Source organism: Schistocerca cancellata, unplaced genomic scaffold, assembly GCF_023864275.1.
Source record: "Schistocerca cancellata isolate TAMUIC-IGC-003103 unplaced genomic scaffold, iqSchCanc2.1 HiC_scaffold_799, whole genome shotgun sequence".
Classification (NCBI taxonomy): domain Eukaryota; kingdom Metazoa; phylum Arthropoda; class Insecta; order Orthoptera; family Acrididae; genus Schistocerca; species Schistocerca cancellata.
In genome coordinates this window covers 4,267,567-4,292,294 of record NW_026046810.1, presented here as the reverse complement: position 1 = coordinate 4,292,294, position 24,728 = coordinate 4,267,567, and the positions used below count along the sequence as shown (strand labels likewise).

General features: G+C 45.8%; 1 protein-coding gene across 1 annotated transcript; it reads left to right on the top strand.

The window, feature by feature from the left end:
* The first annotated feature begins 460 nt into the window (after positions 1-460).
* On the top strand, positions 461-24,728 carry LOC126143450 (cortactin-binding protein 2-like). Its single transcript, XM_049915378.1, has 3 exons — positions 461-870; positions 7,339-7,902; positions 24,227-24,728. The coding sequence occupies exons 1-3, from the start codon at positions 461-463 to the stop codon at positions 24,726-24,728; spliced, it is 1,476 nt and encodes a 491-aa protein (XP_049771335.1).

The window sequence follows — 24,728 nt, the reverse complement described above, 5'->3', positions numbered from 1 at the left end:
CTGCTAGCCGCGGAAGAATACAGATTTCTGGAGTCAAATAGAATTCTTGTCGTAAATAACTGGAGAGATTGGGACGGTTACTATCTCCATTTCTGCAGAAAGAAGTTAGGCAAGTGAGGTCTGCACCACTCCTGAGGACGCGTCCAAAATCAGGATGCTGCGGCGAGACGGTAAGTCCGGAAAGCCGTGTTGTCGGAGATGTGCAGCTCGTCACGTGTGGCGCGAGTAGGCTCGTGCGCCGTACGAGTGTGGAGGGCGCCGTGTAAGGTGGGCTCGGTGGCGCCATGTTTCAGGACCTTCCGCCATGTCGGCAGCTGCTGAGGTTCAGAGGACGGCGGCCGTGGACCTGGGCGCCCTGCTGGACGCGGGCGAGGGCGCGGTCGTGACACTGGTGGCGGGAGAGACGCGGCTGGCGGCGCACCGCGCGGTCCTGGCCGCCAGGAGCCCCGTGTTCCGAGCCATGTTCCAGCACGACACGCTGGAGGCCAGCTGCGGCGAGGTCAGAATGGCGGACGTGGGGGGCCGCGTCCTCAGGGAACTCCTTTCTTACGTGTACACCCTGCAGGCCCCCCAGCTGACCGGCACGGCCCCGGAGCTGTTGGCGGCTGCCGACAGATATGGCCTGTCTGCCTTGAAGGCCGCCTGCGAACAGCAGGTGGCGGCGCAGCTGGAGGTGGAGACGGCGGCGGCTGCAGCCGTGCTGGCGGTGAGGCACTCGTGCCCCAGCCTAACTGCGGCCGCCATCCACTTCATAAGGGACCACAACTACAAAGTAATGGCGACGCAGGGCTGGACAGACGCCGTGCTGCAGTACCCGAAAGACATCGTCGAAGTCAGTCGGCTGCTCGGTGAACCACCAGCAGAACCCAGGTGAGCACGGGGCAGGATGTTGTTCTATGTCTACCAGTAACATATGTGTGTGTGCGTGTGTGTGTGTGTGTGTGAGTATTTCTCAGACTAAAATATTTGTCAGCGTCTCACCTCGGATGTATCAGTGCTGTACAGTACCCGTGCACGGAATGCCATTCGCTGACAGCTCACGATGCCGTAATTGTCTTGTCACGACTGGTTTATTACAGCTCCACATTGAACTCTTTTTGTCAGCAGTAATGTCAAGTAAAGAAATCAGAGACACGCCCAGTGTAACATCTCAGATACTTCCATTCTCTCCTGCTCCAGTTTCCCCACAGCCCATGTTTACTACTATACAGTGCTGTGCTCAAACGTACATTCTCGCAAATTTCTTCCTCACATTAACGCCCATGTTTGATACTGGTAGACTTCTCTCAACCAGAAATGCCATTTTTACCTGTGCTACTCCGCTTTTGATGTTCTCCTTCCTCCATCTGTTATTTTGCTGCCTAGTTAGCAGAACTCCTTAACTTCAGTTACTTTGTGACCATCAACCCTGATGTTAAGTTTCTCGCTGTTCTCATTTCTGCTACTTCCCATTACTTTCGTTTTTATTCAATTTCATCTCAAACCATATTCTCTATTCATTCGCTTCTTCATTCCATTCCCTGTAATTCTTCCCCAATGTCATTGAGGAAAGCAATCTCATCAGCAGTTCTTATCATTAATGCCGTTTCATCCTGATTGCTTCCTCGACGTGTAGACTAAACAGTACGAGAGAAAGACTACATCCCTCTTTTACACACATTTTAATCCGAGCACTTCGTTATTCGTTTCCCAGTCTTATTGTTCCCTCTTCGTTGTTGTAAATATTGTATCTCTCCTGTCTTTCCCAAAGCTTACCCCTAATTTTCTCTGAGTTTCGTTCATCTTGCTCATTTTAACACTGTCGAATGCTTTTTCCAGGTCGGCAAATCCTATGAACGTGGCTTGATTTTTCTTCAGTCGTGCTTCCATTATCAACAGCATATCAAAATTGTCCCTCTGATGCCTTTAACTTTCCTGAACCGACATCTAACAGAACTTCAATATCGTGTTCCAGTCTTATGTACCAGGTGGTCAAACAGTCAGTATAAATTTGAAAACTTAATAAACCACGGAATAATGTAGATAGAGAGGTAAAAATTGACACACATGCTTGGAATGACATGGTGTTTTATTAGAACAAAAAAACAAAGACGCTTGAAAGATCACTTGCGCATGTCGTTTGGTGATGATCATGTGCTCAACCACCACTTTCGTCATGCTTGGCCTTCCAGGTCCCCAGACCTCAGACCGTGCGATTATTGGCTTTGGGGTTACTTGAAGTCATAAGTGTATAATGATCTACCGACATCCCTAGGGATACTGAAAGACCACATCCGACGACAATGCCTCACCATAGCTCCGGAAATGCTTTACACTGCTGTTCACAACATTATTCCTTGACTAGAGGTATTGCTGGGGAATGATGGTGGACGTATTGGGCATTTCCTGTAAAGAACATCATCTTTGCTTTGTCTTACTTTATGCTAATTATTGCTATTCTGACCAGATGAAGCGTCATCTGTCGGACATTTTCTGAACTTTTGTATATTTTTGGTTCTAAAAAACACCATGTCATTCCAAGCCTGTGTGTCAATTTGTACATCTCTATCTTCATTATTCCGTGATTTATTCAGTTTTTTAAATTTATATTGACTTTTTGATCACCTGGTATATTATTCTTGTCAGTAACTTGGATGCATGTGCTGTTAAGCTGATGTTGCAATAATTCTGATACTTGTCTTGATCTTTTTCTGATAGTCAGATGGTGTATCACCAGACTCGTACATTCCACATTCGAACGTGAATAGTTATTTTGTTCCCACTTCTCCAATGATATTAGAAATTCCGATGGAATGTTATTCATCCCTTCTGCCTTATTTGATATTGAATTTTCCATAGCTCTTTTAAATTCTGATTCTAATACTGAATCACCTATCTCTTCCATGTCGACTACTGTTTCTTCTTCTATTACGTCATCAGCCAAGTCTTTCACGTCATACAAGCATTCAGTGTATTCTTTCCATCTGTCTGCTATCTCCTCTGCATTTAACAGTGGAATTCCGGTTCCACTCTTAATGTTACCCCCTTTGCTTTTAATTTCACCAAAGTTTGTTCTGACTTTCCTGTTATGCTGAGCCAGTACTTCCAACAATCATTTCTTTTCTGATTTCTTCACCTTTTCCTGGAGCTATATGGCCTTAACTTCTACACACTTCCTATTTATTTCATTCTTAAGTGAGTAGTACATCTGTATTCCTGAATTTCCCTGAACATTTATGTACTTCCTACTTTCATGAACTGAAGCATTTCTTCGGTTACCCATGGCTTCTTTACAGTTAGCTTCTTTGTAGCTATGTTTTTCTTTCTAGCTTCTGTAATTGTTGTGTTCAACCATGTACCTGCTGACCTGTTCATTATCACAGTATCTATAGTCTCAGAGAACTTAAAGCACTCTTCGTTCCTTAGTACTACTATATCCCACTTCTTTGCACACTAATTCTTCCTTGCTAGTCTCTTAAAATTCAGGCTACTCTTCATCACTACTAAATTGTGATCTGCATCTGTATCTGCTTCTGGGTATGCCTTACAGTTCAGTATCTAATTCCAGTATCTCTACGTGACGATGATGCTATGTAACTGAAATCTCCCCACATCTCACATCCTTTCCCAAATGTACCTCCTCTTCTTGTGATTCCGAAACAAAGTATTCGCTATTGCTAGCTCAAAGTATTGTACAATTCAACTAGTGTTTCTCCTCTCTCTTTCCTGATACCAAGTCTATATTCTCCTGTAATTCTTTCTTCTTCTGTTTCCCTTGCTGACTATTAGATTTTCATCTTCCTTTACATACTGAATTACCTGTTTAGTATCCTCACATGGTTTTTCTATATCTTCATCTTCAACTTGCGATGTCGGCATGTATACCTGAACTATCATTGTCGGTGCTGGTGTTGGTTCGCTGTCGATTCTGTTGGCAAGAACCCTATCATTGAAATGTTCACAGTAGCTCACTGTCTGCCCTACCCAACTACTCATAATGAATCCGACCCCTATTGCGCCATTTTCTGCTGCTGTTGATAGTACCCTATTCTCATCTGACCAGAAGTCCTTGCCTTCTTTCCATTTCACCTGAATGACCACCACCGTATGCAGATTGAGCGTTAACATTTTCCTTTTCTGCTACTGGCCATTAACATTGCTACACCACGAAGATGACGTGCTACAGACACGAAATTTAACCGACAGGAAGAAGATGCTGTGATATTTAAATGATTAGTTTTTCAGAGCAATCACGCAAGGTTGGCGCCGGTGGCGACAACTACAACATGCTGACATGAGGAAAGTTTCCAACCGATTTCTCATACTCAAACAGCAGTTGACCAGCATTGCCTAGTGAAACATTGTTGTGACGCCTCGTGTAAGGAGGAGAAATGCGTACCATCACGGTTCCGTCTTTGATAAAGGTCGGATTGTAGCCTATCGCGATTGCGGTTTATCGTATCGCGACATTGCTGCTCGCGTTGGTCTAGATCCAATGACTGTTAGCAGAATATGGAATCGGTGGGTTCAGGAGGGTAATACGGAACGCCGTGCTGGATCCCAACGGCCTCGTATCACTAGCAGACGTGATGACAGGCATCTTATCCACATGGCTGTAACGGATCGTGCAGCCATGTCTCGATCCCTGAGTCAACAGATGGGGACGTTTGCAAGACAACAACCATCTGTACGAACAGTTCGACGAGGTTTGCAGCAGCATGGGCTATCAGCTCGGAGATCGTGGCTACGGTTACCCTTGACGCTGCATCACAGACAGGAGCGCCTGCGATGGTGTACTGAATGACAAAACTGGGTGCAAAAATGGCAAAATGTCATTGGCGACATCACGGTGAACGCACATTGGAAGCGTGTATTCGTTATCGCCATACTGGCGTATCACCCAGCGCTATGGTATGGGGTGCCATTGGTTACACGTCTCGGTCACCTCTTGTTCGCGTTGACGGCACTTTTAACAGTGGACGTTACATTTCAGATGTGTTACGACCCGTGGCTCTACCCTTCATTCGATCCTTGCGAAACCCTACATTTCAGCAGGATAATGCACGACCGCATGTCGCAGGTCCTGTACGGGCCTTTCTGGATACAGAAAATGTTCGACTGCTGCCCTGGGCAGCACATCTCTCACCAATTGAAAACGTCTGGTCAATGGTGGCGGAGCAACTGGCTCGTCACAATACGCCAGTCACTACTCCTGATGAACTGTGGTATTGTGTTGAAGCTGTACACGCCATCCAAGCTCTGTTTGACTCAATGCATAGGCATATCAAGGCTGTTACTACGGCCAGAGGTGTTTGTTCTGGGTACTGATTTCTCACGATCTATGCACTCAAACTGCTTGAAAATGTAATCACGTCTCTTTTCTAATATAATATATTTGTCCAATGCATACACGTTTATCATTTGCATTTCTTCTTGGTGTAGCAATTTTAATGGGGAGTAGTGTATTATTTTCTAGCTTTCCAACCACATTCTAACTCCTCACATTCCACGTCTGGACTCGTATAATGTCATCCCTTGGTTGGTTATTCAATCCTTTTGTCAGGTCATGTCACTCTTGGCAGTCTCTTCCCAGGTATCCAAATGGACACTAGTCTGGAAGCTCTTGGCAGGATCATCGTGATACGTGTTCAGTTACAGGCCGCATGTTCTGTTGGTACTCTTTGCGTACCTTTAATGAAGTGGTTTCCATTTCCTTCTCATGCCACTCATGATTGCTGAATCTTCCACTAACCTAAACGGCAAGGCAGAGCCCTGAGCCTCCGTGATCCCCTCCACCCACTTTGACAAGGCTGTTGGCTGAATGAGGGTGACCTTTTATGCCGGGAGCCTTCGGCTGCCAATGCTGATTATTTTTATTCACAATGTGGATGGCGGGATTCGAGCCCAGGATCGAGGACGACGATACCTCTAGACGACGGGCTCCAAACAGCAGGGTAATGATTCCCAGTCATACGTCCAGGCGCCACGCAGGGTAGCAGTGTGGTCTGAGGCACATTATCACGGTCTGCGGGGCTCCCCCCTCACCCCCTTCCTGTTGGAGGTTCGAGTCCTCCCTTCGGCATAGGTGTGTGTGTGTTGTCCTTAGTGTAAGTCAGTTTAAGTTAAAGTAGTGCGTAAGCGTAGGGACGGATGACCTCAGCAGTTAGATCCCGTAACATCTTTCCTAAAATTTACAAATTTTTTTACCGCCGTCCAGTACAGAAGGTGGTGTGAGCACAGGGGCTCCTCATGCACATTGTGAGTGAACGACAAGAGAACAATCCAGTCAGCACGACAGCATGGTCACACACAGTGGTGGGCCTCACAGTCACATTGTCTTCTCGTCTCTGTTCAGCCATCACCCGCAATATGTGCCATGCCTTTCCTCCTAGGAAACACACAGGTACTGGTTACCTCACTGTACTGGATGCTGGAGGAGCGGGCGACAAATCTCTGCCCTCCTGTCACGTCTGTAATCGTCTCTGGCGCCGCCGGAGGCCGTCCAGTGGAAAGCACCAGCTTGCTCCTACTGGGATACGCCAGATTACGTTGCCTATGGATCTATTTGAGTCTGAAGCATCTTCTACAATGTCAGTACTGATGTGTCGCTTGGATCCTATTCGTTAGTCTCTGTCTCTCAGATACGTATGCTTCATACAGGGCTGTCTCCTTTATTTTTCAAATCTTTTGGAATGTGTATGCAATACTCTACAGATTACTTGACAAGTTGTAAACTTTGCCTGTGAGGCAATGTTGCCTGTACTGCCTGACCCACTTTTTCTTGTAACAGCAGCCTGTAGTGTAATCTTCTCAATCTCAATCTCTCTTGTCCAGTTTAAAACGGAAGAGAATGTTTGAGTCAGAAACACATAACCCTTGCTGTCTTTTCAAGAAATCGAATTATAGAGACATTACATGCCTGTATGATTTTGTCTGCTTTACTGAAAAGCAAATTTTTAAACTACTCATTGTAACGTTTGCAGTATAGCTGTTGTAGTTCCTGGCCATCGCCTTCTTCACTCCCTCAGGCCTCAAACGTATTGCATGGTAGTTATCCACTGTTCATCAAAATATCAGCATATCAAACAACTCTTGTATGTAAGTTGGTACCCCGACTTACCAGATTATATCTTTTCTATCTCCTCCCCCCCCTTCTCTCTCTCTCTCTGTCTTCAGTGAAATCATTGAGCTTCCATAGTTTAGGTTTCAACCAACCTCACAAACCAGCCGACTTGAACTGCTTGTCAGGTTGTGCCCGACAAGTGTAGTGTGAGTGAGACAGAGCTGCTGGCCCCTGCAGCCAGGCTCTCGTGTCCAGTTCGGTGTCCACCGCCTCCAGCCTCGCCTCTTGTTTTCCAGCGCGCCGGCCGCCCCCGCTGCCCGGCCGCCCAGCGACAGCAGCCGGACCACCACCGCCGACCCCGCCGACCCCGCCGACCCCGCCTCCCGGCCACCCAGCGGCAGCAGCCGGACCACCACCGCCAACCCCGCCGACCCTGTCGACCTCGTCGACCCCGCCGCCCCCACCGACCCCGCCGACCCCGCCTCCCGGCCACCCAGCGGCAGCAGCCGGACCACCGCCGCCGACCCCGCCGACCCCGCCGACCCCGCCGACCCCGCCTCCCGGCCGCCCAGTGGCAGCAGCCGGACCACCACCGCCGACCCCGCCGACCCCGCCGATCCCGCCGACCCCACCGACCCCGCCTCCCAGCCGCCCAGTGGCAGCAGCCGGACCACCACCGCCGACCCCGCCGACCCCGCCGACCCCGCCGACCCCGCCGACCCCACCGACCCCGCCTCCCGGCCGCCCAGTGGCAGCAGCCGGACCACCACCACCGACCCCGCCGATCCCGTCGACCCCGCCGACCCCGCCGCCCGCCGATCTCCCCAGCCGCCCGACAGCGCCGCCGTCTCCCGCCTGCGGTGAGTGGCGCCGCTGCAAGTCCGCGACTTGTACCCTCAATTGTACCCACACTTACTGCCGTGTCAACCAAATACTAACGAAGAATTCGAATTTCATATAGTTTTTGAAATGTTACATGGCGGCCAGGTTATAGTTACCAGGAAAAATTATTTCCTTGCTTAACGGTGTGTTTAGTGTAGTTGCCACTTTCGATAGTCTTTATGCGTGTTACAAATTACTTGTGAAGGAAATGGGTGTCAAGCCAGGGTTTCAGAGCATCGGCATTCACGTAACCTAGAGGATGCATTAATGAATCGTTGCGTATACAGGTGTATGCACAGTCCCAAAAAAAAAAAACAGTGATAAAGTAAGAGTAAGCAGAATTAGAAGTAAGAGGGCGCAAAACTGGCTGTTAACAGCAGAGGGTGTTGATATGGCTTGTTTCGTGCGTGTCCTCAAATATTACTCGAATTTGCTTGAGATGACTTTCCAGGATGGATACTTTCGTATTGTAGGGCATATTCTGAGGCCTCAAGTGATCACCAGTTCAGTACTGGAGGGCACCGCGGAGGGTAAATATCGAAGAGGGAGACCAAGAGATGAGTACACTAAGCAGATTCAAGGGGATGTAGGTTGCAGTAGGGACTGGGAGATGAAGAACCTTACACAGGATAGAGTAGCATGGAGAGCTGCATCAAACCAGTCTCTGGACTGAAGACCACAACAACACAACTTTCGTATGTAGCAGCCACTGATGATCTTAATGCAAATTAAAGCTCTGGTAGTAGCGTTTAGAAGTGAAGAAATTCAGAAAACATCAGCCGCAATGAAATTTGGAGTCAGGGGTGAAGGCAGGCACAGGTGGGGTGGCGGCTGCGGTGCCCGTCGACGATGGGCGGGAAACGAGGTCAGCTCTGCTGTGGGCGTGGCAGGGTGGAGGCGTGTGCAGCACTGCACACCCCGCCCACTTTAAACCACGCCCTGCAGCTGGTGGGGTCTGCCACGCTTCTCGAGCACAGTATCTCCAGTCAGCGCAGAGCAGTTTTTTCCTTAACAACTTCCTAATATTCATCTCGCTTGTTCGAAATCAGCTACCGATGTTAGTGGACATACATAGTCAGCTTTCTGAAAAAGTATGCCTTACAGCCAACTGAAAGGTTTACAAGATGGCTTCACTGAGGCTCCACTGACATAGCTGTTTTTGAACTTGAAGAAGGTGCTTGATGTACCAGAATAACATCTGCACAGGACTAGGACTAGCAACATTGCGACTATTCAGCATGCCATTTGAAACTGATCAGAGCAGAATGGAGCAAGACGCAATAGAATAGAGGAGTGTCCTAAGTTTCAAGTGGGAAAGTAGGTGCAAAATAAATGCTGTAACTTAAATATATGCACTGACTTTAGAAAACACATTGCTCCCCCTATACGGAGACTCACGGATTTCGTGGCTCGGTTACATATCGTGGTCAGCTGTAGACATGTACAGCGTGTGGACCTACTTGTGATCGAACCACCGGCCTCCTACTGTTACAATCCAGTTTCGTTGTTCTATTAGTGAAGCGAGGGTTGCATCGTTCTGTCCAACGGAACCATCTGTGATAACGTCTCGGTGTTGCACCACCCAGAACCCTACCAGGCTGCCTTGACTGATTTGGTTTTTTCTCCTAGTTCACTATATTATAACGACGGTTTGTTTTCATACATTGACACGTTTGTCGGATATATAGCGATTGTCAGCTGCCTTTCATGGAAACACAGCCTGACCGTGTGCCACTCCCGCCTGCATAGCTCCATAAATGTGCGAACTTCAGATACATTAACTTCTTACACAGGAAACAGCCTCTTCACGCTGTGTACAGTGTCACTGTGGGCAACTGGCAAAATAGCACCACGGAATAACAATACTGACTGCACAGGAGTGAAGCTCAGCTTACACACTAATAGTGAAAGCTACCCACAGCTACTACTGGATTTTACACTACTATTATTGTCGAGTGTAAAACTGATGAGAGTAATTACAGCCTTATCGGAAACTGGATCGTCCCAGTGGCAGGACGTGGCCAGGGTTTAACGTGGCGTGAGCGGCCACTTGCATTTTGTAGGCTGGTGGGTGCAGCTGTCAGTGCGGTGACGTCAGGCCGGGTCCTGCCTGCACCTCACTGGTGCTGCAGGCAAGTTTCAATGACAAAGTGTTCAGGTTTGGAGTTGAGAATATTTGGTGCATCAGTGAAATGAGACAGCAAATCCAGTGAAAAACTGCAAACACTGTATTCCCCATTAACTGACACCACAGTTCTGAACCAATGTGGTACACTGGTGCTGGCCACTGTTGTTTGACGTTCCGGTAAGTCTCTGGAGTTGGCTCCCTGTCCCAGTGAGAGAAAGTGATGGTGCAACCAAGCCCTGACACCTTCACGGATCGGACTGCTCCCTGGACAGCATACGAGGTGCGGCTAGAAAAAAAAACCGGACTGATGCTGGAAAAAACATTTATTTACAATTATTTACAATTTCATGTTATCTCCTTCAATGTACTCTCCTCCTCGGTCTCTACACCGCTCCATACGAATTTTCCACTGTTCATTGCAATGCTGCAAATCATTTTCGGTAAGTCCATACATTACTTCCGTCGCTTTTTCTTTTACTGCTTCAACAGTCTCAAATCTAGTTCCTTTCAAAGCTGACTTGACTTTAGGGAAAAGAAAAAAGTCACAGGGGGCCAAATCAGGTGAGTAGGGTGGATGATCTAAGATGGGAATGTTGTGTTTTGCCAAAAACGTCTTCACTGACAACCCACTGTGAGCTGGGGCATTGTCTTGGTGAAGGATCCATGACTTTTTTCTCAACAAATCGTTCTGTTTTCTCCGTACTCGCTCACGTAGGGTAGCCAGGACGCTAATGTAGTAATGCTGATTCACTGTTTGCCCCTCTGGTACCCAATCAATGTGCACAATCCCTTTGATGTAAAAAATAACAATCATCATTGCCATCAATTTCGATTTTGACATTCGCGCTTTTTTTTTTTGTCGTGGAGAACCAGGAGTTTTCCAATGCATCGATTGGCGTTTAGTTTCGGGATCGTAAGTAAAAAACCACGATTCATCGCAAGTAATAACATTTTGTAAGAAGGTGGGATCACTTTCAATGTTTTCCAGGATGTCAGAACAAATCATTCTTCGGTGTTCCTTCTGTTCAATGGTGAGACACTTTGGAACCATTTTTGAACACACTTTGTTCATGTTGAAACTTTCATGAAGAATCTGCCTAACACTTTCCTTGTCAACTCCTGTTAACTCAGACACTGCTCTGATTGTTAAACGGCGATCTTGTCGAACAAGTTTACCGATTTTTTCAATGTTTGCATCAGTTTTTGCTGACAATGGTCTGCCAGTGCGAGTGTCATCACTGGTGTCTTCGCGGCCATCTTTAAATCGTTTAAACCACTCAAACACTTGTGTTTGCGATAAACAATCATCGCTGTACACTTGTTGTAACATTACAAACGTTTCACTTGCAGATTTTCCTAGTTTGAAACAAAATTGGATGTTAACACACTGTTCTTTCTGTGCACTCAACATTTTCCGACGCACAGACAAAACGTCAACTACTTAAAACAGACGCCAAGGGCAGACTGAGTGCAGGAGGCAGATGAAACTCGAGCAGTAGGCGGAGCGAGAGTCACGTGACAGGCCACGCGACTTTCAGCCTTATTGCATTCGTTTTATTGTTTCACCAGTACTAGTCCGCTTTTTTTCTAGCCACACCTCGTATATGCCGAGAGCCGATTTCTGTCGTTCTTCTAGCTGCAGTATCCCTACCTCTTAAGAATAATGATGTAGAGGTCCTTTGCAGACAAACACATGTCTGAAGGAAGAGGCACAGTGAGAACAACAGCTGTTAAGAAGATACAGTCAACAACACAGGCTAGGAATTATCGTCTTCATCCTCCAGCACCTGGCAATGACTTTCAATCAGAGTATCCTCCCCTGCACGGTGATTGATGTGTTGTTGTGTTCATTGTTCCACGTAGTCAGCGCGTACACAACTTCCCCACTAGAGGGCGCCTCGCTAAGCACAACAGCACAGGCTCAGCGCTCGTCCATCTCCGCACTGCGAGATGGCGCTGCCTTAGAGACGGACCAAATTCTGCTTCCGCCGATCCGCGTATTAATGTGTAACGCAGCCAATGAGATTGCTGCTAACACAGAACCTTTTCTCCTCGTGGATCACACTCGCGCAGTGATACCTAAACACATGATGTATTATAATGAGTGTACAGACCTCGGATTAGTCAGTCTGCATTAGTATATAGTCAAGTTTCAGTCTGTGCCTAATAAGAGTATCATATTCCTGTACATAGCCATGAAGATAAGTGAATAGTCACTTTGTCAAGTATCAGAGATACGTGAGAATAAGATTAACGTACCAAGACCAAAGGAACTTCAGATTGTCAATTGTAAACAGCATCCAGAACCAAGTTACGTAATGCCTATGATTTTCATTATTTTAATAAATGTGTGTGAAAATTAATCAAGTTGTGTTTTACGTTGGTCACCATCAATCTGCTACTCTAAGCGTGCAAGTGGCATTTCTATCGTCCGACCTAACGGCAGAAGATAAACACGACACGATAAGACCACGAGACATATTGCTGACACTCTCCTACTTCGTTAGAGCGACAAGTCAAATAATCTGATGGTGTGCGTACCGAAGGTCTTACAGTACGCACACCACATGTGTGTACACGAGTACAGACTGTGATGGAGTAACAATGACATTTGGGAGTTCGGGCCTGGCCGTGAGTCGTGCACTGATAGTCGAAGTGGTTAAGGCGAGCGCTCGCGCAAAGAGAGGAATCCGGGGCAGAGTCCTTGTCCGGCACAAATCTTCATTGCCTTCCGTCCCTCACACAGCTGACGGTTGCCCGTATTCACGTCTGTGAGTTCCTTTCAAGCTCTTCACAACGGCTACGGCCACTACAGTTTTATTTTACTTTATTTATTTTTTATTTGGTATGTGTATTCCATAGATCTGTACATGCGAGTGATTCGCCTGGATGTGGAACGTGTCAATACAATTGTACAAATACAATTAATGCTACAGAAGAGTAGTATAATACAATGATATAGATATTAATAAGTATCACTTTTTCTCATTTACAAGCTGTCATTTAACTAGTATAGCAATTCTCAATATAACATTATAACTATGACATTAATACTATAACATTAACATAATATTGTATTGTCCATCTAATAACTAAGAGACTAAATACATCTATTATTAAGGGAGGTCATTACCTCTGGAAAAGAATTCATCTAACAAGTACAGTGGATGGTCAAGCAGGTATTTTTTTAACATACCTTTGAACAGCGTTTCATTTTCTCTTGTACATTTAATATAACTAGGAAATGCATTAAAAGTCTTTATAGCAGCATACTTTACTCCCTTCTGTACAAGTGTTAAATTTTTTAGTTCAACATGTAGATCATCTTTCCCTCTAGTATTGTAGTTATGGTATGAACAAATTGTTTCATACTGAGCATAATCTTTATTAACTACATTCATCAGAGAGTATATGTACTGACATGTTGTGGTCAGAATACCTAACTGTGTAAAAAGTTTTCTACATGAGGTTTGTGGAGGAACCCCACACATGATTCTGACTGCTCTCTTCTGAGCAGTTAAGATCTTTTTTAGGCTGGTGAATTACCCCAGAATATTATGCTGTAACTCATTAATGAGTGAAAGTACCCAAAGTAAGCTGATTTTAAAATGTTGATGTCCCCAAAATGAGTAATGATTCTTAGAGCAAAAGTTGCTGATGAAAGACTTTTTAGAGTAAGGGACACATGCTGTTCCCAGTTGAGCCTATTGTCAATGTGACCCCCAGGAATTTAGTGGAGTGCACCTGTTCGTTCCTGATTGTCATGAGCAATTACAATATTTTGTAGAGTTTTATTTTTTGTGTGGAACTGTATAAATTTAGTTTTTTAATATTAACTGAAAGAGAATTAATTGAAAACCAAGCTGTAACTTCTCTGAGTATATCATTAACATCAGCCTCCAGATCAGCAGTAGACTTACCATCTACGACAATGCTTGTATCATCAGCAAACATTGTGAATTCACAATTTTTACTAATGGACAGGGGTAAATCATTAACATACATTAAAAACAGCAAGGGTCCAAGGACAGATCCCTGGGGAACTCCATGCTGAATTTTGCCCCATTCAGAATCCACTACATTAGAAGATCCTTTGTTGCAGCCATTTAGAACCACCTTTTGTTTCCTGTCTTGAAGATATGATTTTAGCCATTTACCTATAGGCCCTTTGATTCCGTAATGATAGGCCTTCTCCAAGAGTATCTTGTGGTTTACACAATCAAAGGCCTTGGAAATATCACAGAAGACACCAACTGGTGACTTCTTACTATTAATAGACTCCAAGACATCATTTGTGAGTGAATATATGGCACGCTCTGTGGAAACCCCTTTTTGAAAACCAAGCTGTCTGTGGTTAATAATATTAAGTTTATCAAGATGTGCCACAATCCTGTTATACAGTGCCTTTTCAAGAACCTTTGAAAATGTTGTTAAGAGAGAGACAGGACGATAATTTTTGACATCTGTAGCATCGCCAGACTTGAAAAGAGGTCTCACGATGGCATATTTCATTCTCTCTGGAACAACTCCCTCATAAAGAGATGTGTTGCAAATGTGAGCAAGTACTAGACTTAAATCATTACTGCAGGCTTTCAACAGTTTACTGGAGATGTTACGTATACCTGAAGATCGTTTACTTTTCAATGAGTGAATTTTTTTTTATTTCATTAACAGTTATGGGTGTTACATTTATATCATTATAACATTGTGGGAGGTTAAGTTTCAGAATATCTGCAGCTTCCCTTAGGTCACCACTGCAACCTATTTGAGAGGTGACACGTAGAAAGTGGTTGTTAAATGTGTCTGCTATCTGTTTACTATCAGTTATTTCCAAATCGTTAATTTTTAGGACAGCAGTTTTTCCATTGTCAGACGGTGCACTACCTGTTTCCCTCTTTATTACATTCCAAATCGTTCTAATTTTATTGTTTGAACAGTTAATTTCAGATTGTATGCACATACGTTTAGATTTTTTTAATGACTTTAGTTAAGATTTTGCAGTATGTCCTATAACATTTCATCTGGAGGGGTTATTGGATTGTCTGGATATTATATACAGTTCTCTTTTTCTCTGTCATGATATTTTTATGCCCTTGGTGAGCCATGGTTTTTTGCTTGATTGCCTGTTCTGTAGTCTACAGACCTTTTTTGGAAAGACATATATACCTGATAATTCAGCAGTAAATAAATTATGTTTTGTATTAACATCATTTGCAAGATAAACATACCTCCAGTCAGTCTCCCGAATGCATAATTTGAATTTTTGGATATTTTCCTCATTCATGTTTCTAATGGTTTTTCACTGTGCACTAGCTTTGTTCTGATTTGTATTAAAGTTGTCAATTGTGAGTATTTGTCCATCATGATCAGAGAGACCATTTATGACTTTTTCAACTTTGTAGATATGAGTAAAACTAATGACATCAAAGATATTGTCTATTAGAGTGCTGGAAGTGGCAGTAGTTGTTGTGGGAAAACTGACAGTGGAGACAAGGTTGTAGGTATGCATTAAATTTGCAAACTCTGTCTTAGAAGATGAGCTTTCTATATTAAAGTCTCCAGTCACTATAATGTCCGTATTTTTTTTTTGTGAGATACAATAGCACAGAATCTAATTGTTTCATGAATACTTTGAAATTACCAGATGGAGCCCTGTATACTGCTACGATTACCAGTTTCTTGTTAGCTTCTACTATTTCTGTGACACATGCCTCAAAGTCTTTCTCTACACAATATTTCTCTACATCTATTGTATTAAAGGACAAGCTGTTTTTCACATAAATAACTGCCCCACCTTTGCACAAAATGAGGTAGCTAAAACATAGTTTGGTATACTGAGCATTTCGATGCCAAAAGTGACATGGTGTTCTGTCAGACTGAGAATATGAGCACAATTTGCGCCTGTTGGTTCATCAATATTTACAATAAATTGGTCTAACTTACACGATTGGTTGTGGTGCTGTCACAGTCGGGACTGAGTTTTATTTCTTTTGACATACCAGTATTACAGGAACAGTTTTCTGCAGGGAAGAGGGAGCTGTTGTGCTGGTAACACCCACATTTGTTGTTGTTAACTACATTACTTACATTCTGATTGGAACCTTCCCCCTCATGCCCCAGTACCATAAAAAATCCCCATTTGCAGCTGAGGACTTTCTTGATCTCAGGCACATCCTATGTGGAGCAGCTGCAGACACTAGTGTGCTCCTTTTTGCCATAAGGGTGGATCTTCTGTTGGTGCGGTTTCTACACTGCCAGCTTGTACACTTGATCCTGTGGGGGTTGGTGTTGCTGTTTCTGATATTGATGACTGTTCTTCCTCCTTAAATGCTGCTGCTTCACACGTTGGTAGTGGACTAACGTTTCCCACTTGAGTTGTAACTGCTGGTGCTGTCTCGCTTTTGTATAAAAGACCTGTTTGTGTTGATTCACATACATGTGCTGCTCCATATGAAGTCTTCCATTCAGCTGTTCCATCAGGTTTGAAGGAGTATTTTGACGACACTGTCTGTATTTCTTCCAGTGGTACAGTTTCAATGGGCACACGTGCTTTTAGAATGATTGGAGGAGTGGTGTTTCTAAACAGTTTGAATGTTTCTGCTAATAGTGCTTCAGCTAGTGCACGTTTTCCTAGCTGGTTCCTGTGCATTCCATGTCGAGTAAAATGGTTTCTCTGTTCGGAATTACTGTCCGAAAACTTCACGCCCTTGAATGCTTTGCATACCTTTTGAAACATTCTGTTTGTGAATTTGATTTCATTATTTACACATGAACTGTTTATTAGGTCATGTCTATGTGGGGTGCCAACGACGGTTGTTTTTCTGGGCGAGATTCTTTCCAGTGCATTTCGCAATGCTGTGATTGCATTTTTCGACTCATTTTTATAAACATCGTTAGCTCCAGCAATAATTACACAAACATCGTTTGGTTGAGGGCTTAAATGTTTAATTATTTGCTGGAAAGGAGCCCCGGGTTATACTGTGGCAGTAACGGAAAATTTAGATCGCATATTCGAAGGAATAGTGGCTAAATCTCGTCCATGGCTGTCTGCAAAGATACAAACTTTTGGTTTTGTCTCGTCTTCGCTCAATAATTTCATTTGTCGGTGTTCCTCTTGTGCAATGGGAACAAACGAGTTTTTCATAACTATAGCAGATATTGGAGGACTTTGAATTTCAATAACGGTTTCTTTGAGAGTGTTGTAGTTTTCACTTTGTACATTTTTCACACAAGGATTAAAATTGACATTCAATGAATTAATTGACGATTCGATGTCATTCATATATTTTTTAGCTATTGCGAGTTCTTTATTCAGCACATCAGAGATGAGTTCTTCAGTACCAGCATTATACATCTTGACTGCACTTTTTCGACCACTGCACTGAACAAAGCCACGTACACAATTCGGATTTATCACTTTTCTCTTCTTCATACACGATAGATGGATCCATATATGTGAGAAAGAGCACAATCGGCTACCGCTATGAACACTGTTTTGGCAGAGTATGCACTTTAAACTAAATGTAATACGATTTTGTACAGCGCGATTTACTACTGCTTGCATACTCGACGCCATCTTGTGCAATTCTTCCTCGGAGTGCACGCGTGTCAGAAGGAACGTTACGTCGTTCGTCTTAAAAGCACAGGCGCGGCAATATCGTGAGTGCCAACACACTGGAGTGACAAACGTCGTGGGATGCCTGCTGGTAACGTGGCGGGCACCCCTTTGCTCGACGTAGCGTAGCAGCTGGAGATGGCGCGGGCCCAGCAAGTCGCCAGAGGTCGCCTGCACAGATAGTGAGCCGTGCTGCCCCTGCAGCCAAAGTGCAGCCGGTGCAGGACTTTGTGCACCAACAGATCTCTCACTTATGTCCATAAGTAGTCGGTGAGGTTCATATCGGGCGAGTTGGGCGGCTAAATCATTCGCTCGAGTTGTCCAGATCGTTACTCAAACCAGTCGCAAATACTCGTCGCCCGGTGACAGGGCACACTGCCACCCACAAACATTCCGTCGTCGTTCGGCAATTCGAGGTCCTCGGCTCGCTCCAGGTGCCCCCAGAGTGGCCGACCTCAACTGATTCCCAGCCAGTGTTGGGTTCAGCTCGACCACAGGGCCCAGTCCACTCCGTACAGACGCAGCCCTCGCCACCACCGGCCTGCACAGCGCCTCGTCGACATCTCGCCTCTGGGGCTTCGCCGGGTCCACCTCGCAGCCGAACCCCACCGCCAGCCCTCACCACCTGAACTCTGGACCCGCCTGACCGGCCCACAGTTCTCCAGGTGCCTAGTCTCCAGCCACGGACCCCAGTGAGGCGATGCAGGCGATGTCGCACTGATCGCAAAGGCACTCGCGTCAGAAATCTGCTGTCGTAACGCATTAGCGCCAAATTTCGCAGCACAGCCCAAACACATACGTTCGCCGTAATGTCCCACGTAGATTTCTGCGGTTATTTCACACAGTGCTGCTTGTCTGTCAGCACTGACGACTCTTCGCAAACGCCGCTGCACTCGGTCGTAAATTGAACGCAGTCGGGCACTGTGTTCTCTGTCTGTGCTGACAGACAATACCTGAAATTTGCTATTGTTGTCGTACTCACATCACTGTGGATGTCGTAATATTGGAATGCATAACGATTTGCAAAATGGAATGTCCCATGCCTCCAGCTCAAGGATGTTGATGAAATGTAGATACATCAATATCTTCTCCAAAAAATATTTATGTATATCGGCCATACATTTTCTGTCGCTATATCAATACGTCGATATCAAAACGGCAATATCGACTGCGATACTTTTATTTTATATTATATTTCTTCACAATTTTCGATAAATATTTGAAGCTGTCTTTTTTTCAAATTGCAGTGGCACATGATTCTTACCATCAAGTGTGTAATAATCTTACTACTTTCTGAGCTTTAATCACGTCCAATCTTGCCCTTTGAGTGTGTGAGTCAAGTATTTGTGGCAGAGAAGAAAAACACCGATTGCAATGGGGCGCTGGAGGGGAGGAGAGGGTTGAATGGAATGACATGATTTACGATGTGAACAAACAAAACACCAATTTCCTTATAAAATAATTTTCAACGCAACTAGTGTGCTATCTTTGCACATCAAAATTCTTGAAAAACAGTTGCTGAAAATGAAGAACAAAAATGTAAATGACAAGCCGTGGGCGGAGACGTGTGAGGCGAAATGCTGACGTAATCGGCGGGCAGCGCTGCCAACGGAAAAAGCAGGCTTTAACTTGGCCGCAGAATTTCGACGCTGCAGCTGGTAGGTCCCTGGCCTTTATAGAAATGAAAGAACAGGGAAGCCAGCATGAAGTGTTCCGGACAAACCCGATGTGTGACTAAAGCGGACCATGGACCCATCACATGCCTTTCGTTGTGCCACCTGCGTGCAGTTACCATTTTTAGCAGAGTGTTTATCGGTGTGCCTGAACGTCCAACGTTTTACTTTGAACTCTCGCTGTGAAGGGGATAGGCAGGCTGCTAGCTCAGGGTGTATACGACCCGGGACAACCGGGAGATCCGCGAAAAACCCGGAAATTTTTTGATCTGTGAGGAAACGGGGAAAAACCCGGGAATTGTTTAGAATTGCACGAAATTTTCATTGTTTTAGTTTTGAGTTAAATTTTTATGATTTTGGATGGTAAGAACTAATCTTCTAACACAGGATAAAACTGTATCCCGCTACTGCAGAATAATACTGCAGCAACAAAACATGAACGACAGAAAAGAAACGAAAATAAAACTTTAGTTGCGAAGGAAATGCGCCACATACAACAACAAAACACAGTGCTCATACAAGCGTGTGCCAACAGCAAAGTATGTCGAAGGCTTCAGGAAGACTGTGCAGTGATCGATTACAACAAATTGCCTCGACGTGACAACTCTTTGAATTGGATTCGTCTGAACAGTTGCGGGCTGCCTCTCGCGCATGCGCAGTTGAGTGGCGTGTGAGCAGTCCCTGCTCCCTGTTGTGGCTACAGAAGTGTGGCTGGGAGCCGCCATCTGACGTCGCCGGCCTTGGGAAATGCGGTGGACCCGGGGCTGGTGCACAGGGCAGCCCGAGCTGTGGTGGGCGGGTGGGTCGCCTCCACGTGGCCTGTGTATACGTCCAGCGGTTTCACTGTTTCCTCTTCGTTTATTGCTCTCGGGTTAAATTAAAACAAAACGGATTTTGGTGACCGGGAGCTGTCAAATGAATTAAAATACGTTTCCATAATTAAGGAAGGCTAAAATATGTTGTCAGTTTCAGATTTTATTTCCACCTTTGACAGTCAACCATTAATCGCCATGCAGAAGAATGAAGCTATTTTTCGCTAAAGAGAAGGGGCTTTTATTAATCTTTCCCGCTGAGGCAGTCAGTTTATTTGAAACAAAGTGTTGAATTTCACAGTATTGCCTAGTTTCAACTGTTCGCTGCACATCAACTGCACTTACGGCATTATGGCATAATGAAGAACCAAGCATCAGGTAATACAGTACTGGTGCACCAAGAAAATTTACATCCGAATCTGGACATACGAATGTGCACTTTGAGCCGAATTGTGCATTTTAGTATGGTGCACGAATTCCGGAGGCTCTTAAAGTAATCTTGTGATGTCTTGTTTCTTTCGAGACATGATGTAAGATCTTTCAGTGTTTTACACGTACGAACATGAGGGCCTCCTGCGTCATCGTAGCTGCGCAAGCGCGGTGACTCCTTCCATCTGGCGCTCTCTGTCAACTGCTGAAACGAACCTCATATTTCTAACAGGTCGCGGGAAAATACTGCCAATGTTGGTTTGAAAAGCGTTACATTCAAAGCAAATTACCTTTTACCCATTGTGTACTGTGTGCTACGATGTACGATGGATTTATTAAATCAGAGAGCGTTGGCTCTCATTTAAAAATGAACTCTTCGGTGACGGGCCATTTAGAGGAAATTCGAGCCGAGAAGATGAGACATTTAGGTCGTTACTAAAAGTTTTACAATCACTTTAGCGTGATGTGTCTTAAAGTGTAAAACGCGCACAGATGATCAATATTACATGTGCAGTCTTAGCTTCTCTTGCAGCTTATTAAACTTTGAGACCAATATTGTATGTGAACGATGTGTATATTGATTTAAACCATGAGCTTTTATTATTTCTGTCTTGGCGCTACTTAAGAGTGATGTTGCTGTTGGCTGACTACATCGCGTGTCGCGTGCTGTGATCACCTGGCGAGATCACGTGACTTGAGCTATGGCTGGCTTACAGAAGCTCACCGCAACCTCGATTTCAATGGATAGGAAAGTAACGTGCGGTGTTTGGTGGAATTCGAATTTATACCTCCATAATAGGAACATATGGACGACATCAGAGGTCTTGCAAAACGTTTTTTTTTTTTCCCCGCTTAGTTTCGTTTTCTAATGTGGCGGGAAATTGTAGGTTGGTATAACAGTAAGAGAATTGTTGAGTTCTACAGTGGGGAGGAAGAGTATAGTGTCGCTTAACACAGAGAAAGTGTATTTTGATCCGGGAGAAAGTGTACTTTTAAGTGGGGAATCCGGGAAAATTTCGGGTAGTTTTTTTCCTTTTCGACGTACACACCCTGTTACCAGAATGACATTTTCACTCTGCAGCGGAGTGTCCGCTGATATGAAACTTCCTGGCAGTTTAAAACCGTGTGCCCGACCGAGACTCGAACTCGGGACCTTTGCCTTTCGCGGGCAAGTGCTCTACCAGGTGCAAAGGTCCCGAGTTTGAGTCTCGGTCGGGCACACGGTTTTAATCTGCCAGGAAGTTTCACACCCTGTTAGCTTGTTGATGTACAGAACATGTAATAATAAGTCGATACTTCTACAACTCTAAAGCCAGCAGTGTATTTACAATGTGCAGCCGATATTTTTGTACGCAGGAGTGTCCCGATATTTTGTCCGCCGATACACACTTTTTTCAAGATGTCCAGAGTCGGTATCGACATTTTAGTAAATATCAATCTATTGGATGCTCCACATTATTAAAAGTATCCTGATGATGTAGCGCCGACTGCCGTTCCGCAGCCGAAGTGTGTCAACTGCGGCGGTGCGGCCATCGGAGAAGGCGGCGGCAGCCGTTGCAGGCGAGCCAGCCGAGTACAGGGGGCAGCCCGGCCGGCGCTCGGCCCTCCCTGCAGCTCGCGTGCGCCACGCCGCAGCCGCCTGCGTGTGCAGACACGGCTGTCGGCTCAGTTTAACATCCGACCTGGTCTCTGCCTGAAGGCACGCAGTTGCTTCCTCACGGTGAAACACCTGGTCTCAGGTCGAAATTACAAACTACTCGCAATTGTACGTAGACGGAATACACTTTATTCAAATACTTTGAGCACATACTGAAATGTATCGGACAGTCGCTGGCAGGCGGTAGGGGGCGTCGCTTGCGGGGGCCGCCTGCAGACGGCGCAGCCTGCCCTGGCCGCCCTCTGCCCTGGACGCGGTACAGTGTGTCCGTCAAGTCGTGCGCCCTCTCCGCTCCACAGTGCTGTCCCGGCGACCCAGTCTGGCCACACAGCCTGGCGGCGCTCACTCCCAGCTCAGCGACTGCCCCGTCCAGAAAAAAACACGACATTGCGGGGTAAATTGCACCAACACGGGAACAGGATTCAAATGTCAGCGTTCCCTTATCCGTTAGAAATATAAAAGCGGATGCCTGTTCGTGTGAATGCGTGTTCGTGTACAACTTCGTCCACAATTGGCGCATACATTCCGTCCGACACGGTTTTTAAACAAAACATAGTGTAGCTCTACTGGAGAATTTGAGCCTTTTCTTCGATGGGGCGCTCTGAAACGCGACAACTCTTGCGACACGAGTAGTGCTCAAAAGTAACGGGGAACTCGCCATTTTGCGTTTCTTATAACTGAGATTCGCAAGACTTTTTTTATCGTTGTGTAGGTAAACATGTCTGAAATTTATGTCTCCACCAGGTAAATGGGATATTTAGTCTGTGGTCACATCTTGGAAAGGTTATTGCTGTGTTACTAGAATCGGCGATTATTTGTTTCATGTAAAACCGGATTATCGCGTTTGTATTAAATTTGGCTATGAGAACGGAGTGAAAGTCATCAAGCTTTTAGAGACATTAGATTTTCCTTTGTCGAATCTACTATTAGTACGGGAAGTGTTTACGACTGGTGTAAATGTTTCTTCGATTTCAACAGTTCGATGCAGCACAAATTCCTGTCACAAGGTGAAACGGTCAGCAAGCAGTAAAACCTACAAGCTCAACGCCAGCGGCATGACGCAATCAAAAAAAAAAAAAAAAAAACTCTAGATTTGTGGCGGAACAGTTGATGATTTCTGCACTGCGATAACGCATCTGCTTAGAATTCGTTGCGTCTTCTTGCATGTTTCGCTACATACCATACTGTGGTGACGCCCTTGGCTGCACGATCACCCGATGTGAAATTTTGTTCCTAAAAATTACGACGAACCGTAAAGGGCTGTCTCTTTCATACACAGATGAGATTTCAAATGCACCGCTGAGAGAACTACAGGGTATCACAACAAAACTTCCAGCATTGTGTGACACAGCGGAACAAACACTGGTATGAATGTATTCACATGTGGTGGAAAATATTTTGATGAAGACAACATTGATACAGAGTAATACATAAACCCAGCAATGGATCCATTATTCACCGCTCTCGCTTTCACTAATATTGTCCGTGTTGCGACCTACGTTTTGTTAACAGACGAGGAAGTTGTGTTTCTGTACTTAGAGATGTCATTAGTTACCTATGTTTTCTTCCCGAGTGTCGAAAGGGATTGCTGTAAAGACAACGTAGCATTAGAGGTGTGTTTCTCTGAAGCTCAAAGATCGGTTACCAACAGGATGCTGAGGTCACAGGAGGTGACTCCTCGGAGTGAATTAGGAGAAAAAGTTAAAACAGCTGGCAATGAGATGCAGTGCACCAATTTTTAACGGGAAATGGCTTCAGATTTCAATCATGGGATAATGGTATGTATGTTCTGCGATAGGCTGGTTGATCTGTATCGTAGAGGGAAGAGTTCTAGATTTGTAACTCGTGGCTGGGCAGAAGTGTATTGAGGGCTGCTCGCAGTGTGGCGTCTGTGACGGTTTCTTTCATTCGGTGTGTGTGTTTGTGTGTGTGTGTGTGTGTGTGTCTGTCTGTGTAGTAGAGTGAGAGAGTGTCGATGTTTTGTGCAGGAGCCTCTCTCAACAGGAGAGAGGGAGGAGGCTGATAGAGGCGGCCGGGCAGGGCGCGGCGGAGCAGGTGCGCGAGTTGCTGGCGGCGGGGGCGGACGTGCGGGCGAGGGAGGAGGGGTTGTTGGGGAGCAGCTGGACCGCCCTGCACGTGGCAGCAGGCAGGGGTCACGTGGCGGCGGCCAGCTGCCTCGTCGGCGCCGGCGCGGAGGTCGACGCCAGGACCAGCAGGGAGCAGCAGACGCCCCTGCACTGGGCTGCACAGTGGGGCCACGCTAGTGTGGTGCGGCTGCTGGTCGGCGCCTCTGCTGACCTCAACGCCAGGGATCGGCGGGGGCAGACGCCGCTGCACATGGCGGCAGCGGGGGGCCACGCAGAGGCGGCAGCTGAGCTCCTCCTGTTGGGGGCGGACAGGGGGGCCCGGGATGAGGATGGCAGGACCCCCCTGGACCTCGCCAGGGAGAGGGGAAAGCAGCAGCTGGTGGATATGCTGACACACCGCTGA

Coding starts and splice junctions, on each gene's coding strand:
- LOC126143450 (XM_049915378.1), top strand. CDS start 461: ATGTTCCAGCACGACACGCTGGAGGCCAGCTGCGGCGAGGTCAGAATG. Junction 871..7,338: donor GAACCACCAGCAGAACCCAG/GTGAGCACGGGG, acceptor CTTGTTTTCCAG/CGCGCCGGCCGCCCCCGCTG. Junction 7,903..24,226: donor GCCGCCGTCTCCCGCCTGCG/GTGAGTGGCGCC, acceptor TGTTTTGTGCAG/GAGCCTCTCTCAACAGGAGA.